This window comes from Nycticebus coucang, chromosome 16 (assembly GCF_027406575.1).
Source record: "Nycticebus coucang isolate mNycCou1 chromosome 16, mNycCou1.pri, whole genome shotgun sequence".
NCBI lineage: Eukaryota > Metazoa > Chordata > Mammalia > Primates > Lorisidae > Nycticebus > Nycticebus coucang.
This window is the reverse complement of record NC_069795.1, coordinates 89,030,454-89,048,166: the sequence shown is the minus strand read 5'-3', so window position 1 is coordinate 89,048,166 and position 17,713 is coordinate 89,030,454. Positions and strand designations below refer to the sequence as shown.

General features: G+C 44.4%; 1 protein-coding gene across 1 annotated transcript in view; it reads left to right on the top strand.

Moving 5' to 3' along the window:
• The window catches only part of VPS8 (VPS8 subunit of CORVET complex), a 329,884-nt gene extending 312,409 nt beyond the window's left edge, over nt 1-17,475 (top strand). Inside the window, exons 47-48 of the mRNA XM_053565122.1 lie at nt 13,590-13,670; nt 17,088-17,475. Of these exons, the coding sequence (XP_053421097.1) occupies nt 13,590-13,670; nt 17,088-17,237 (231 nt within the window). The 3' untranslated portion in view covers nt 17,238-17,475. The remainder of the gene's footprint in view (nt 1-13,589; nt 13,671-17,087) is intronic.
• Nucleotides 17,476-17,713: the final 238 nt, after the last annotated feature.

Sequence of the window (17,713 nt, the reverse complement as noted above, 5' to 3'; positions counted from 1 at the left end):
TCAGCACCCACAGCTCTTCAAAAATTAAGTTTGTGACAATATTCGTTACACCTGCCACATTAAACAGTTTTAGCTGCTGCTCTTTCACTAAGCAAGAATGGTAAAAAGCGTGCCATTTCTGTTTTTCCTTTTTGAGATTTTTACTTTTCAAAAACACGTTTCCACTGCCATCTGACACCCCTCTTCATATTCTAATTTCACAAACTGGAATTCAATCCTGACTATTCCAGGTGTATGTTTAAATGACAGTGCCTTGACAAAAGAAAAAAAATGGGCTGCATTTTTCCTCCTATTAACCTGAAAACATAATGGATGTACATATATTAATATATTCTTACAAATGTCCAGATCATGTTTCCAGGTAGAATTCTTTTACTTAATATGTGGGTGTTTTGCATTGTGATATTTAATCAGACATTGGTGTGAGTAGAAGGTTGTTGGTTTAAGACAAGTTTGAGATCCACTAAAATTAATTGTTGTATGTTTGTCCTTCTGGTGGCTGTGGAATTTCTTTGGACATCATTAGACATCTTAGCTCTTGAGGCATAACTTTAATGCTATATGATTTTTGCTACTTTGCTAACTCTCGTATGCTATATATATCCACCATCCCACTGGAATTATTTATTCCATTTATATTAACTTTTTTTATAAATCTAACTGTTGGAGGAGCTTATGGATATTTAGGTCCACATTCTACTTTCAAGCTATATATTCTGTTTTCAGATTTGCCCCTGGTAGCCCAGTAATCACGCCTGTCTACCTGTAAGTGTCATATCTAGATCTTCCTCAAGGCCCCCGCTAAACATACCGTCTCCTACTCCTTAGGTGTGCCCACAGTCACCTATAGCCATGACAGTGGTATTGGCTATACTCTGTTTTTCTTTTTCCATATCCCAGCTGTTAAATTCCACTAATTGGAATTATTTTCACCAGTGCCCTAGAACAGAAATTGCTTCACAAACCAATCAATCAAGTTGTGGCCCCTTTTAAGTAATAGCTTCTTGGTCTGTTTTTGATATTTCTTTTGGCCTTATGAGTTCCTCCCAGTTGCCTTTTTCCTCAGTTCACTTCTGCAAAAAAGAAGCCTGCAGTTTATCAGGGGAAACCTGTGGCCTGCTAAGTTCTTAAATATGGCCTGACTGAATCCAAATTTACAGAACAAAATTCTGTCAAAATGCCTAGAAAGCCACATGTGGCCTTAAGACTTTATGCACATGTTGGCCTTAAGACTTTGGGTCCACCACCCCTCATCTAGGTTCTATCTTCATTAAATCCATGAATCTTCTCCCATTTGCCTCTCACTGTTACTTCCATTGTTCTTAAAAATACACTTAAGTTTGAATGTCTCTATGCTCAGTTGAAAATGAAGTCAGTTCCTTTGGGAAGAGATTAGGAGCTATTTGTATTAGGGCCTGCTTCTCTCCCAAGGAAAACTATCTCGCCAAGGTTCTAGAGCTGGGGGTAAGGGCAATGGCAATCATCTCTCTGAATATCACCACCCACACACACTGCAGGAGCTCAATGCTGTTGGAAGGGGATAGGGACAGCAGGCCGGCCTCTCATAGTATGGGACCATTGCCTGATATTCCAGGGCAAAGGCCCAGGATTTTCATCACATATAGCCCCCAAGGTAGAGCTTTCATTCCATGAGTAGAGGCTACCAGAAAAGGGGAGCCACCATTACTTCTTGACCGCACTCACCTAGAACTTAGCCTCAGTAACACATGATGGAAGGCAGGATAAGAAATGCTGAAGCTCTGTTCCTACTAGGGAGAAAACTCTTCAACTGGGATCTTAGGAGAGAGGGAGCCTACTATTTTTGGCTGCAGATGTCTGGAGTAGAGTCTTTCCTCGCTGTATCAGTACAGTGGAGAAGAGAGCAGTTGTGTTTTAGATACCATAAACATTCACCTTTTTTTTTTGAGATAGTCTCACTCCGTTGTCCTCAGTAGAGCGCTGTGGCATCACAGCTCACAGCAACCTCAAACTTTTGGGCTTAAGTGATTCTCTTGCCTCAGCCTCCCAATAGCTGGGACTACAGGCACCAAACACAACACCCAGCTATTTTGTGGTGGTTGTTGTTGTAGTTGTCATTTTTGTTTGGCAGGCCCTGAGCTGGGTTCAAGCCTGCCAGCCTTCGTGTATGTGGCCAGCACCCTAGCCACTGAGCTACAGGCATAGAGCCCACATTCACTTTTCTTAACAAATTTTCATAGGTTTTTTTTTCTTTTTTAATAGTTTCTTCATTTTCTTTCTTTCTTTTTCTTTTTTCTTTTTTTTTTTTTTTTGTTTCTTCATTTTCTATTTGCCCTTATGAACATTTCCAGAGTCTTTAAATTCTTGGGAGATATATATATATATATATATATAGTTTTCACTTGGAGATTGTCCTAATCTGTTTGTGTTGCTGTAAAGGAATACCTGAGAATGGGTAGTTTATAAAGAGAAGAATTTTTATTTGTCTCACGGTTCTGCAGGCTGTACAGGAAGCATGTCATCAGCATCTGTTCTTGGTGAGGGCCTCAAGCTGCTTCTGCTGTGGCAGAAGATGAAAGGGAGCCAGAATGTGCAGAGATCACATGGTGAGAGAGGAAGCCAGGAGGGAGAGAGATGCCAGGCTCCTTTTAATAGCAATTAGTCCCAGCTCTCACGGTAACTACTAGGGCAAGAACCTACCCTCCCCCAAGGGAGGGCATTAATCTAGTCATGACCCAAACACTTCCAATTAGGCCTTGCCTCCAGCATTAGGGATCAAATTTCACCTTGAGACTCTGAGGCAATAACATCCAAACTATGGCAGACATCTTGCTGTCACGCCACAAGTTAGCCTCCCATCTATTTTTAACAAGCAATGTCTTGATTCTGCCTAATAAACCACCTCCTAAGCAGGATGTTCCTTGTTTGAGTGCTCTGAGATAGTTCCTTCTTATGGCGGGTGACACTTCTCTACCCATTGATCATATCCTCTCTTTAGAAGCTACCAAAAAGATGTTTAATATCTTTTTTACAGAGCAGCCCTTCTAGTCCTTCTTGTAGTTGAAGTCAGGACTCCCCAGTCCCTGGTCATCCTTGTGCAGGAGGATATTCATAGTTTATTTCCCCATTTCCTCCACCCTGCCATACCACACCTCTTTGATTACTGCCATTATAGTTCAGGTGAGGTCATTTTAAAACAAAATGAGAATGTCACCTTCCTTATTCTAGATTGTTTCTATAAATGGAATAAAAGCACACTGAACTTTTTTAGCATCCATTTTGCATGGTTGGTTCATAATGAACATGTTGATATCAAACTCCTGATTCTGTTCACACATGCTGCTGATGCTCATTCCCTTTGTTTATGAAGCCAAGTATAGGACTTCACTTACATTGTTTCACTTTATGACCTTTGAGAATCATGAGCTCATCCCATGCATATACTTCTTTTATCTTTAAGCCACTGATTAAATATTTGCACAGAACAAAGCCAAGGATAGAGCCTTGCAGCTCATGGTCAGAGATCTAGGTAGCATTATTCATTAATCATCATACTAAGACAACTGAAATCTAATGGGTGTGATTTTTCTGCTTTCTGACACAATGCCTCTTCATAAGCAATTGACTATTTCCGTTCAGATTATCCTATGAGTCTCTCACTGTGGGTCTGTATGTGAGACCATCTCATTGCCAGAGGTATTTCTCTACCCTATCCTGTACTCTTTCTTTATGTGGCAGTGGACTCACTTACAAAACAAGTAGTGCCATTGTGTCTACCATCTTCTTGGAATTTGGTCCCTACAGTTTGAAACTATTAACTGAGTTTACAAATGGGCCTTCCCCTCCCTCCCCACAGTTTCCTGACAGAGCTTTTAGGCACTTCCCACAGGATATGGCAGTTATCTTTGTTCTCTTCAGTGTGTGACAGAGCCACTAACAGCCTGTTATTGTGCATTAAAACAACTCAGTGGGCCATTCTTAATTGCACTGTGCTGAATTATCACTTATTTGTAAAGGTCACGGAATCCAAGCAGAGCTTAGTAGAGTTTGAGCTGCTCGAATGTGTGTGGTATTCTTGGGTGGCTCATGTACTCCTAACTGCAGAGTATGTCCTTCTGTCTGGACCACTGTCCAAGTCAGTTATTGTGACACACTCCTTCGTATAGTATCAGAACATTGGATTGGGTTTGTTCATGAAACAGTGGGAAATCTCTTTTGGCTAAAGTGGAAGGGAAGAGAGAGAAGATGGAGATAAAATGTGGGCTGTGCTTGGTGCAGTCTGTTCTGTCTGACAGAAGTCACTGCCTTGGGACTTTGGAGTTTTGTTCTTTTCTACAGATATCCTAGGAGCATTCCAATTATGATTTATATTGATTCTTCTATTATGACACATGTAATTTTTAGCTCCCTGGTTTTCTTTTCATTAATTATTTACTTTTGAGATAGGGTCTTGCTGTGTCACCCAGGCTGGTCTCAAACTCCAGGACTCGTGACCCTCCAACCTTTGCTGCCCAAGTAGCTGGGATTACAAGCATGTGCCACCACCCTGACTCAGCTCGTGGGTTTTGTGGTGAAATATCTAGGAATGGTAGATAGTATTCCAGATATAGCATACCCTAAAGGGGCGACCCTACTCCATATTGTCGAGCCTCTGGATTTTGTTGTCTTCCTTTAGAGACTGTGGAGTTTTGTTCTGGCAGGCTATTAATTATTGCTGAATCGGCTATGTATTTTTGAGACTTATTTTTAAGCTGTTAGGTTAGTTCTAGAATAGCCCTATCTCCAGTACATGGCTTTGAGGGTCTCATTGGACACCAGGTGTTTATCAAGGTCTTTTGACTCTGGCTGTTAGTATTCCCAGGTTCCAGCACTCTGTAACTTCCAGAATCTCTATCTATCTCACAGCTCCCAGTAGCTGTTCCCTGCCAGGGCTGAGTCTTGCCTAAATATGTGCAGCTGAATATGAGGCCACACAGTGAAGAGGGCCCCTCTAGAGATTCCTAGAACTACTTCCCAACTCAGCTTACTCCTCTCCCAATTCTACCCTCTGCCCAACCCTACACTGCTAATCTCTAATTCCTCGGCTCAGCAAGACTTCTATACCACAGAACGCTTCTAGAATTCCAGGGAAATCTGGGGACTTTGTATGCTCCCCTTCTTTCATGGATCACAATCCTGCCCTACCTTTTGTCCAAAGTGTGGAAATAGTTGCTCTATATATTTTGTCCAATATTATGTTTACTCATGATGGGAAAGCTATTTAGTCCAGTACTATCATTTTATAATGGCAATATTTAGCAGGCTTTAGTTTTGTGAGGCCTTTAGATATATTAACAGCTGTTTAATACATTAGTTTCACTCTGTTTACATTTTTCACTTCACTTTACTTCCTGCTCCTCCCAACAACCAAATTGTACAGAGAGAAATAGTCCAAGAGTTTTTGTTTCTTTCAGATGGCAAATTGCTGTCCAAAATACCTGCAGTACAGCCAGAACCGTCAGTATTCTTTTTCCTGTGGTTTGTAATCAATTACATTGTTACTTTGTGTTGGGTTTTGCTAATTTCATGATTAAACCTGCTCTTCTAATTGATTGTGTATTCCTCTTGTTATTGGGGTATCATTTTTAGGTCTATCTACTTAAGACAGGCAGGGATAACTAGGAACTGAAAATATTTCAGTAATCATGACTTTGATTGAAAAATCATTAAGGACCCTGCCCTCAGCAGCCTCCATCAAGATAATTATTTGACTTTCTTCTAAAATAGAAAACAGTTAGATAATCAAAAGATGCTCAGTCTTAATTACATATATATGCTTTCCTTGTTTTGATTTTTTTTTAATAAGGCCAAACACTTGGCCTATGATAAGACAAAGGAGGGTTTCTGATTAGCAAAAGAAAGATGCCACCGTACTAAGCTTTCTTTGTAAATCGGTTTCCATAAAAGTAAATCCTTCTGAATTTTTTTTTTTTTAAGATCTTCCTTTCCTAACAAAAACAATAAGAAACTATGGAATGGCCACAACATAGCATGTGGCAAGACTTGTGAGTGTGCATCAGACCATGCGCCTGGGGAGGAATGAGATAGAGGGACCCAGCCTCACTGCCACTTCATGTCCCAGTGCTGTCATTTTCATTTCTGTTTACTGTGGTCCTAATCTCCATTCTGACATCTCTGGAAAATGACGACTCTGGGTAATTGCCTCTATTACATTATGGTAGCAACATACAACAGTTATTTTTTAATCTATTTAGGAGTTTGAGCTTCCCGTGCTTGGGAAGCAGTTACATTAAGACACCAACCTTCTCTAATAATAATAATCCCTGTCAAGAGAATAGGAAGATTTTAATGAATTTGACCAAGGAAACACATGAATTACATAAAAATTCAAACTACATTCTGCAGCTTAAAAAAAAAAAATCCATTCTTTAAGGCATAATGAGATCATCAGCTTTTGCCCGCAAAGATTTCCCCATGTTGCCTTTCTGAGCAGGTGAGAGTAGCTAGCCACGTGCAGGTCCAGTATATGGGTCTCAAAGATTTTAAACCAATCTAGGGACATTTCTTTTTGCCAGGTAGCAAAATAGATGTAAAAAACACTTGTGTTCCCTTCTCTAGTGACTCATCTTCTATGTGGCACTGGCCCTATGGATGGCCCCAAGAGCATCCTGGCAGGATATTTAGGTGAATGCAGCATCAGCCTTCCAGCAGACCCACAGCTAAGACTGTCCATGGGAGCCCAGATATCACACACGTACAGTGCCTTATGTTTGTTATAGATACGATGTAGTGGCTTTTAGAGTCAGACCTGTTATCGAAAGCTGCCCTGTTAATATGTCTGAACCTCAGTTTCCTCACATATAAATTAGAGACAATAAATTTTACAAGTAGCTATCATAAGGCCAGAGACAGAGGGACAACAGAAATGTGTTTTCTCCCTCCCTCTGCCTTTACAAGAGGCTTGTGAGATAGGCTGTGTAAATATTTTTATGAGATACCTGACATCAGGGATATCTACACAACTGATTAACCTGTGTCAAAGCCAAGTTCGCAGTTTTTCCTATGATGCTCAGAAGTCATTCATGAGCACCTAGTGTGTACACAAGACTGTCTTTACGTTGTATGTGCAGGGTCTCACTGAAGCACTTAGCTTAGTTCTTCACATCAGGCTTTGGCCCAGCCTTCCAAAGTCATTTTCAAGCAGAACACTATAACAGCTACAGTTAATTTCCATCAGCTGCTTGCTTGCTTGCTTGGGTCTTTTGTTTACAGCTCATAGGCCCAATGAGATGAGTTTTAAAGACAGCCAGATCCTGGAGGATCCCCAGGAGGTTGGAGGCCACTAGAGTTACAAGAGCATGATTTAGGCATGGTGACCAGGCAAGTCTTACTCTACTCCTGACACAACCTTCTAGGTCTTTTGAATGTGACTTTCTGTTAGGCTTCATCCAGACTGATACTGAGAGTATGGCAGGTGATAGAAATCTCTGGAACTGGACCCGACTTCCCCAATTCAGATCTGGGCTGTACCACTGAGCACAGTGACCTTCTCCACATCACTGGGCCCCAAAACTTTAGTTTCTTCAACTATAATACTGATAACAAAAGTACCTACTTCGCAGGGGTTTGAGATGATGAAATGAGGTGATTCATGTAAAGTGCTTGTAGTGGTGGCCGTCACAGCGTCATCACATGCTCAGTACGGTGAGCTACCGCTGCGGCAGTGGCGGTAGTGGCATGGATCCTCATTTTCCCATCTTAGAAGGCTTAAATTAGCATTTCCTCCTGCTGCTATCAATAGGTCACTGTGGTGTTTCTGTGTCATCATGGTTTTGAGGGTTCTGATCCTTTGCGGGTGTTTTCCCCTTCTCCTTTCACAGCCTGTCTCTAGCGTCAAGCACTCATTTTCTTAGCGCTGGCCATTCTAGAGCTCTACATGACTGTCCTTCAGAGATGTTCTGCCACATTTTCTTCCCTTCCCCGGGCAGCTTAGCAACTCATCTGCTTGCCTGCCCGTTTTATTATTTCATTACTCAGCTCATTATTAGCTATGAACTATTGAGAGTTTGGGGTGTTAGGAAATTAAGGGATGTGAGGGGGTCAGGTTCAGTATGAAAGCAAACTGTGTTGTAGGGGGAATTTTAGAAAAGGTATTTTCTGTTTACAAAGAAGGAGGTGTGGCTTTGTTCTTATCTCTGAAGCTGAAGTTTCATTTTAGAAAAAACCTTTAAATGTTAAGGACCTCTAGTTTGAAACAGCTTAGGTGGTAGCAGAAGTCTAGCTGAGACCTGTAACAGACAAGGGAAAGATTTGAGAGAGAGGTCGAGGGCAGGCAGGGAGGGAATTTGTGCTTCTCGTTCCACTCATCCTAGGCCATCCCCACCCTCCTTGCCACCAGCAAATTACCCAAGTGCCTGTAGAAGACCCCGAGGAAACGCAGATGACAGATGGGCAGGTTGCAGAATTACACAAAGCCTCTCATGTCTCTTCTAAGCATGGTTTGATTTTCTCGTATATGAAGTAGAAAGACAGTTAGGAAAAGAAATGTTAGGATTTTGATTTCAGGATCTTAGTTACTGCAGAGAATGGCTCGAGTAGAGCCCAGGCTTCTGTGACTGTCCATGGCTTTGTGTGTGATCTGGAAGGCTTTACATTCAGTATCCCTAGTATTATTTTTATCCCCGTCCTGGGGAATCAGCCTTCAGAGTGGCAGTGCATCATGGCTGTTTTCCTGTGTTGAAATTTGTTATGTTGGTTAGGAGGTCTGTGGATCCTGAAAGCCTGGGTTTGTTTTCTTCCTTCCAGCGGATGTGATTACAGCTCTCACTTGTCCCACATCTGTGAGTCACTGAGCTTTGAAATGTGCTGGCATGCTCTGCTCGCCCGGCGTCCCTCTCCCTGCGGCTCCTGTGGATCATCAGGACCTCATTTTCCACTGGATTTACTTTAACGCTGAGTGTTACAAGGTCATTGCCAGGGCTGTCACTGTTCCTTCCTCTAATATTCAGCTATAGTTTAATTTTTAGATCTTATCACTGGATTTCATTATAGGGAAGAAAGAAATCCACTCTAGCAGATAGCATCAAATATGTTTTTCCTTTTCTTCCAATTGGAAAATCACTCCTAATTAATTCTGTGCTGGGAGTTAGATGGTCTGGGAGGACTGGGAAGGATGTTTTATGTTTATGGATTTGAAGTAGGTTTGTGTTCAAATGTTGTCACTCCCACTGTGTTGTTTTTTTTTGTTTGTTTGTTTGTGACATCGATTTAGCAAATGAATTTCTCTTTACAGCATCTGTGGACTGAAGCTGTTATTTCTCTTCAGGGCTAGCATGAGTCTTGGTGACATTGCCTCTATTTGTTTCCCTTAGTTTGCTTCTGATCATGCAGTAAAAGCCATGATTCGCTTCAGTAAACATTACTATTTTACTTGTAACTTTAGTGCCCTAAATTCCTATTACCTCCTGGTGCCCACGTCTTCCCCAGATGGTAGAGAGCAGCCCGAATGGCATTGCCCTTCAATAAATTGGAACATAGACACAGAGATGTGACCTGCTCAGGTTACACAGAGAGCTAGTGAGAGGATTAGAGGTCAAGTTTCCTCATTCTCAGCCCACTGTTCTTTTTCCCAGGCACTTTTCTTTGGGAGTAATAACACAGTTACAGTAATCATTGCCATTTACTGAACATCAAATTACACACCAGGCCCATACTTTATCTCTAATGCTCACAACCATTCTGCAAAATACAGTTTTACAGATAAAGAAACTGAGGCTGAGAGAAGCTAAATCACTTTCCCAAAGGCGCTCATTAGTCATGGGCAGAATCCAGATTGAGTTTAAGTCTATCTGAAGCCCTGGCCTGTATTGCAGAAGCTTAATGGAAGTCCAGCGAAGAAGTCAGAAGTAGAAAATCTGCTCACTTGCCCTCCCCATCCCTTCACCCATTTGCTCCGCAGATAAATATCCATGCTGCTCTGTGCCAAGGACAGTGCCGGGCAATGAGTGAGGGAGACAGGGAGCTGGCCTTAGAGAAGTTTCCCCTCTCACTCTCCCCGCGTCGTTCTTCTGCAATATCCCCCCACCTCTTCCATTACTGTTTTGCCTGCTCACTGTGCTTTGATGACTCCTTTTTTCCATTTCTTTATCACGTTAGAACAAAGTCCATTGAACCCGCCTGTCACGGGACTGGCGCTCTGGGTGGTGCCTGTGTCCTCTCGTGAATGGCACTTCATGAGAACTTGGAGGGTCCTGAGCGTCTCCTGCGTGCTCTGCATGTGTGACCTCCTTTAATCTTCGTAGTCACCTTTGATGGTGTAGCTGTTATCATTATCCCCAGGTTCCTCCCCCCAAAAGAAAACCACTCAGCTCAGAGAGAACAGGCACGTGCCTGAGATGATGCTGCCAGTAATTGCTGAAGGCAGGAGCCAGGGTTTGGGCAAGGCAGTGAACTCTTCTGTGGGGGGGACCTGCAGCCTCAAGGACACATGTGGCCCTCCAGATCCACAGGTACACTCCCTTGACCAATTGCAAACTTCCTTTATTAAAAGAATTTGTTCTGGGCAGCACCTGTGGCTCAAAGGAGTAGGGCACTGGCCCCATATGCCGGAAGTGGCAGTTTCAAGCCCAGCCCCAGCTACAAAAAGAAAAAAACAAGAATTTGTTCTGTAAAATTTGGATTCAGTAAAAAGCTGCATTTAGGAATCCAGAAGGCCAGATGTGGCCCTGAGGCCACGGGTTCCCCCTGGGGGCAGCCCCTACCCTGTCAGTAGGCCGCATCTAGTGGGCAGCAGTAGAAAGAGGCTTTTAAGCATGAGTCCCGCTCTTCTCATAAATTTTTCTACTTTCTTAAATCAGTTCGTACTTAAGTTTTCTGGCATTTCAAAAATAATTCTTTCCCCAAAAATGGTTTAAATTAAAATAAATTGATATTTTTTCCTGAGAAGTAAGGCAAACATGCTAGACTTCAGAAAGTCCAAGTTTTTGGTATAGGAAGACAAATGCCAGCGACTTCACACTGGGCCCGGGAGAGGGAGTTGCTGCCTGCTATTACACCTTAAATCAGCATTTCAAAATAAACCAGGATGTGGTTATTTGGGAAATGTTTGTTGAACATTTTCTGGGTATAGAACACTGGACATAGGAGGATGAATAAGACCCAATTCTAGTATTCAAGGGGTTCATGGTCTAATGGGGGGTGACAGGTAAACCATGATGGCAGCAGCACGGGTGTGCCTGGGTCGCATGGAACCCTGCTTGACAGGACGGGGCACTCAGAGCAGGTGTTCTAGAGAGGGGGTCAGCAGGGAGACTTAGTGTCTCATCATGTTAAGAGTGTAATTTGTACCCCAAAATGTTGTCATTTCAGGAACACTTTGATGGTTCATAGGTAATGTAAGAACACATTTCAAGCACGGCCTGCCCTGGTAAGGACACACTATGTGGTCACAATGCCTCAGTGACCTCTTAGGTTTTGCTCCTCAGCACTGGAGAAGGTGAAATCTTGCGGAGTTTTAATGTGCAAGTCATTCAACTGCTCTTGGCTTATTCATCTTTGTACCCCAGGGCCTGATGTAGTAGGGGTTCCAGAAATGTCTGTTGAACCACAGAACTGAGGCCTAGTTCTGAAGGTGACAGGGTGAGAGTCAGTGCACCAGAAGCCTGCGCATGGCCTGGCACAGACCAGCTAGACCGGCCTTCTGGAACTCAGTGCTATGCAAAGGGCCTTGCCTTCCCCACACCAGGTTTGCAGAACCCTGAGAAGTCTTCACCTCAGTGACTTAATTTGTCAACCCCTAAGGGCTTCCTATTTAAAAATACTCTGTTTTATTCCAGGAAGGATTTTTAAGGCAGGTGAGCCTCTGCTAGGTGTGCCTATAAATAGCTCTGTCATTTCACCTCAAGTGACTTGTCGGCAGACACGTTGCTGCAGAGGTGTGTCTAGCTCCGGCCAGGAATGGGATATCTCGGCCCTGCAGTGACTTCGCCTCCAGAGGGTCCCAGGCAGTCCCAGCAATTGCTCCTGGGGTCCTGCTCTGGGTGCCCAGGGCGATGGCTTGTGTTACAGGAAGAGCCCATTATCTTCACTATTTCACACCCACAGAATTGTTCATTTTTGAAGGATGTCATTGCCCCTTCTCTTGGCCATCTCCAAGGAGTTTAACAGCCTAGAAGATGAATGAGGTTACAGCAAGCCCGGGTTTAGTGCCACCCCTGCACACTCATTGTGAGAAAAGGTGGGCATGACCACACCTTTCTTATAGAGTGGTTTTGAAGATCTAGTGAGGTGACCTGCAGAAGACACTTGGCACATGGCACACAGGGTGTGACACATGGTAAATGCTGACTGCGCAGGGCTGTTATCAGTGACGTTATTGGCCCTGCGCCTCCTCCGTGCATCCACTGTTATCCTACTGCTGAATTTCTTCCACATCCTGTCACAGACAATGGTTTTCATGAGTTCTGGTAGCTACACCTCCAGGGAGTTGCCTGTGCCCAGAGCCTGTCTTCAGCCCCTCAGCCCCACAGGCCTCACCCAGCCCAGGTAGACACGTGCACATTCCACACTCACCCTTCATGACTAAGACCCTCTTGTCGGATACCTGGGGTTATGTTCAGTAATCCTTTTCGTTCATGGCACATGGGTTCATAATATAGAACAAGGAAGGACATCCTTTTACTAGTCTTACACATAAACATAAAAACACTTCTGAAATCACCATTTAACTAAGGGTATCTCTAAATTGGATCAATAAAAGCTAGCATATACTGAGCCCTCGTTTGGTGCCAGGCAGGATAAAGACACTTTAAATATATATCTCATCTTTTCAGTAACCCCGTAAGATAAGCATTACCCCTGTCACAGGTGAGGCAGTTGAGGCTCAGAGAAGTGAAGTGACTAAGTCACACAGCAAGGTAATGTCAGATTCACCTCTGACTCCAAAGCCTATGGCTACATCCTCCCACTTCTTCTCTCTAGGTATGAGTTAGATCAGACCCACTGAGACAAGAACCGGAGTATCACACGCTCTACCACAATAACAAGGTGGAACGAAACAAAACTGCTAGTCTAGCAAAATAAGAGCAAGTTGGATTTCCCAGCTCTTCACAAATCAGCAGACTAATCTTGCAACCCTATAGGTGGCACCAACTTTATAATGAGACGGAGAAGTGATGAGATCTTTCATTTATAATGATGGGGTGTCTTTGCTGGCCATATTCAGGGAAGGATATGGAAATGCAGAAGGAATTATATTGCTCTGCGTAGTAATGGCAAAGAGATCAGGAAGCCCTCAAGGAAGCACATGAGAATGGGAAGCTTAAAAAAAAAACAAGGAATGAGAAATCTGGAGACCACAATGGGGAAGGAGTCCATAGACAGGTCAACCTAGGAGCAGGGGGGCAGCATCCAGGAAGGACTTTAGAGAGACATGCTCATTTCTAATAAACATTCAGTGTATCGTTCATCAATTGCTGGTGGCATGGATTTTCTTCAGAAGAATGAGGAAAGCTCCAAGTCCTACTTCATCATAAGCCCGGGGCAAGTTCAGAGGCTGCCCGTGGACCTAGCCACATGGTGTTATATTAATCTTTCTGTTTTTGACTTCTCAGGCATCTTCAGAACCTATTCTGGATCCACAGCAAATCCAAGCATTTGATCAGGTTGGCCGTCTCTACCGAGGAAGTTCTAGGGTAACATTTGTACAGTGGTTAAATTTTTATTTCCCTGTTTATAATTTACTATTTCAGAAAGGCAGTATCCTTTCATCCTCCCTCTAGCCTCCCCCTTCACCCAGAAGTGCCCTGGCATCCCTGTGTGGCCATGTAGCCAAAAGCTCTGGTCCCAGGAGCACTCCAAACTTGGCACAGGGGGCAGAGGAAGTGGAAGGATGTCTGTCCCTTACCTACCATGGACTGTGAGGACACAGAAGGGCTCTGTGCTTGACCTACCTCCAGATAGAGCAACCAGAAGCCTAATCCCTCATCCGGGAGGCCTTTATTTATGTCGATGACTGCCAAATCCATCCTTAGCCCCACACCCTTCTGGGCATCTGCATTGGTTGAATTGGTTTTGGCCACAAAAAACAAAAAGCAAAGTGACAGCAGCTTAAACAAGATAGAAGTGTAAATGCGGGTGGATAGGACCCTTCCTGCACTTCTCTCAGATTTCTTCTGTCTTGTGGTTCTGCCGTCCTTCACCTGTGGCTTATACTTGTGTGGTCCAACACAGATCCTGCTCTACCCGTCACCTGTGTATCTCAGCTAGAAGTAGTACACACCACCTTCACCTACTTCCATTGTCTAGAACCTAGACCCAGGGCCATACCTAACTGCAAAGGGGACTCTTTATTCCAAGAGGCCAGGAGTAAACTCTTCATATCCTATAACTGTAGAAGAGGGCAGTACAGCGGTCATTGCCATGACATCAGTCTGGGTGTCCCCCAGTACTTCAGCCACAAGCTTGTTAGCTTTCTTGTTCTGCCTCAGAAATGGCACCTTCTCTCATCCAGTTCCCCACAGCAGAGACCTGGCAGTGCCCCCAATTCATCTCCATCTCTCCCTCCATCCATTTGCTGGGGAGATCCTATCAGCATTTTTTCCACTTCCTCCCTTTCCTCCTAAACTGTTCCTGCCCTGGGTCAGGCTTCTTTGTCCTTTACAGCGGCCATTGCAGGTTCTGATGGGTCAGAAATCCTTCTGTCCCTTACCCATGCTGCTACCTGGGTTCTCTGTCCAAATTCAAATGTGTCATGTTACTCCTTGCGTTAAACACATCCAGATCTCTATCACCTAAAGCATGGAGTCTGAACTCTGCCTCCTCCTCCAAATCACAACTAAATTCCAGCTGGGTCCAGTTTGTTCCTCACTGTGTTAAGCATATACCTGCATATACATGCAAATACCAAGGCGCCCTACTCCCATTGCCTGTTCTTGGACAAACACAAGCTGGGTTGCTTGGCAGCCCAGTGGAAAAATGGTGTTCCCTCATTGAGCATTGGTCTGAGCAGAGGTTGTTATTTGAGAATTCTCTAGGGGCCCCCTAAATGTGGTAGAGCAGCTTCCTGGTGCCACCCTCATGACTTCCTCAGCCAAGTTCTGCCTCAGGTTTCTGAGCTTTCCAAGGAAGTTCTTCTCCAAACTACAGAGCACAAAGTTATGGAATAGAACATAAAAACTTCTCTTCTTAGGAAATATGAAATATTTTTGTGATTGATCTTTCTTCCTCACAGTGTCAGGATATGAAAGCATTGAGATTAGCATCTGTTGTTTGTTCCATCCAAGCCCTTGTGCATAACAGGCCTTGCAGAGCACTTGACAGGCTGACAGGCACTTGAGGGGGTTATGGAAGAAAAGACGTGGCACAAGGTGAGACTTGGGCACAGCAAGGGACATCTCTCATCATCCCTGGCTGGATGGCTTGCTTGAGCCTGCACAGGTGTGTCCTTAGCCAGCTTAGAGACTTGCAGTCAGAGCCTCAGAGTTACTTAACTGTAAATTAAATCATAGATATGTCTCTGGGTGATTTTTGATAAATTGGCACTTAGAACTTAAAGATGTCTCCCCAATCACCACAGCTACTGGTAGTGAGTTTTTAGAAGAAGTGACAAGTGGACACATGGGCCTTGTGCCATTATTGCCTACATGAGGGTGGAACCCTTTGCCAGTGGGCAGAGAGCAGCTTAGAACACAGAATACTGGGAAGGACAGGTAGGGTGGGAACAGGTGACATAACAGTTCTCCCAGAGTAAGGCAGAACTATAGGCAGCGTGGCTGAGTGGACATTGCCATGCAGAGGAGTCTGAATCTCACATTACCACTCACTGCTGGTGACATAAGGCAACCTACTTAACCTCCCAGAGCTCAGGCTTTTTTACCACCAAGGGTTGTTATGAAGGGCTAGAAGTAACACACATGTAAAGCGCCTGGCAGAGTGGCTGGCTTAAAAAAGACTCTGTACACTTACACAAGGCTAATACAAGTCCCCTTAGACTGCTGACACGGAGACTAACACAGACAGGGAGCTCACCCTGAGGATTCGATGGCTCACTTATCTCTGTTGCCTTCTCCTCCTGGGCATTGCTTTTTATGGCCTTGATTTAAGCCTAAGCATAACAGCTCCATCCTACATGTCCCAACAATACTTATTAATGTTTTATCTTGGCTCTGAGTTTTCCTTCACGTTAGCTCTGTGGGGTGGAAGTTAGCTCTGTTAACATACAGAAAAGCAGCATTCTAAGAGACTAAGCAGGTAGAAAGTCTAAGGACCTTGAGTGTGGACTTCATTTCTTCTCTGACCATCAAAGGCATCTTGAGGGCCAGGCTGCCAGGCTCCCTACTTTTGTAGAAAGCATCTTCAGATGAGAGGGATGGCCCCTCTTGGTGGCAGAGCCTGGTTTCCCAATGGGTTGGCATTAATATTTCCTTCTACCATTCTCTCCTCCTTGGCAGGTCTTCCAGAATTGAGCCACTAACAGAATGAGGGGACTGTTGGTATCATTAGTGGGAGTAGGGAAGCTAAGCACAGGAGGACTCATTCAGAGGAGAATGTAGTGCATGATTCCACCTGGAGCCCCAAGTCTGCACTGGCATCTGGGCATCCACTTGGAGCTATCCAGTTTGCCAAAGAGAGAGTCAGAGTTGGTGGTCATAATTCACCATCATTCACCCCAAGGAAAACCCATACAAGTGAGAGGAGCTGAGAATGGAGAACCTCAGCTCAGGGCGTGTGCACAGGAGGGTTGTGCACAGCAGGTGGGTAGGAGGACTTCAGCGTGGGGCAGGTCCAGGATGGAGCAGCTTTACAGTGGCAAGGGGAGCACAGTCCATGGGAGTGAACCACTCCAGTCTCATCATTATTGAATGAGGAGATTTAGGCCCTACAAATGAAGTGAATTTTTTTAAAGTCACACTGTTCGTTTGTGAGATACACATCTAAGAACCAAACCCATTTTTTCTATTCTTCCCACAATGTGCTGTCCCCTGTGTATCCAAGGCAGGACAATTCAGGACCCTCTCCACCTCTGTCCCCCACATCCTCCCATGCCCACAAACACAGACTTTCTGCTTCCCACAAGCCTTGGCTGATATGTGTCCCCCACTCCTTTGCAGTTGGCTCTTCTCACAGAACTCTCGCAGAATCGCAGCAGTGAGAGCTACAGGCTGTTCAGTGGCTCCCAGAGTAGCCCCGCTTTCAACAGCATCTTCCAGAATGAGAACTTCCAGCTGCAGCTCATTCCCCCGCCTGTGACTGAGGACTGAAGCCTCCAGGGGGCCTAGCCCTGGAGACCCAGAGACAACGATCCCAAGGTGACTGGAGATCATCCCCCCTCTCTGACCAGATGGGCCCCTGCCCCCTACACTTCCACGCCCAGGGTCTCCTTGCCCATCATTCTCTCTGTAGACCCCCGGTCTCTTCCACAGTGTTGTCACCGTGTCATTTCTTCAAACTGGTTGATTTAGTTTTGCTCGTTAATCAAAGGAATGGCACATACTTCCATCCAGCCTTTTAGGAAATACGTTTTGCCCATTGGACTTTTTCCCATTTCCCCAGAGGCCCAGAAGGTAGGTCGAGCATACGTAGTCAGCATTCCAGAGTCTGTCATATTCCACCTTCTCCAACTGATGGATAACAAAAAGGAATTTCCACTAGTGTAGGGTGTGGCATAACTAATTGTGTGGATAACACAAAGGAATTTCCACTTGTGCAGGGCGTGCCATAACTGATGCACACGTTG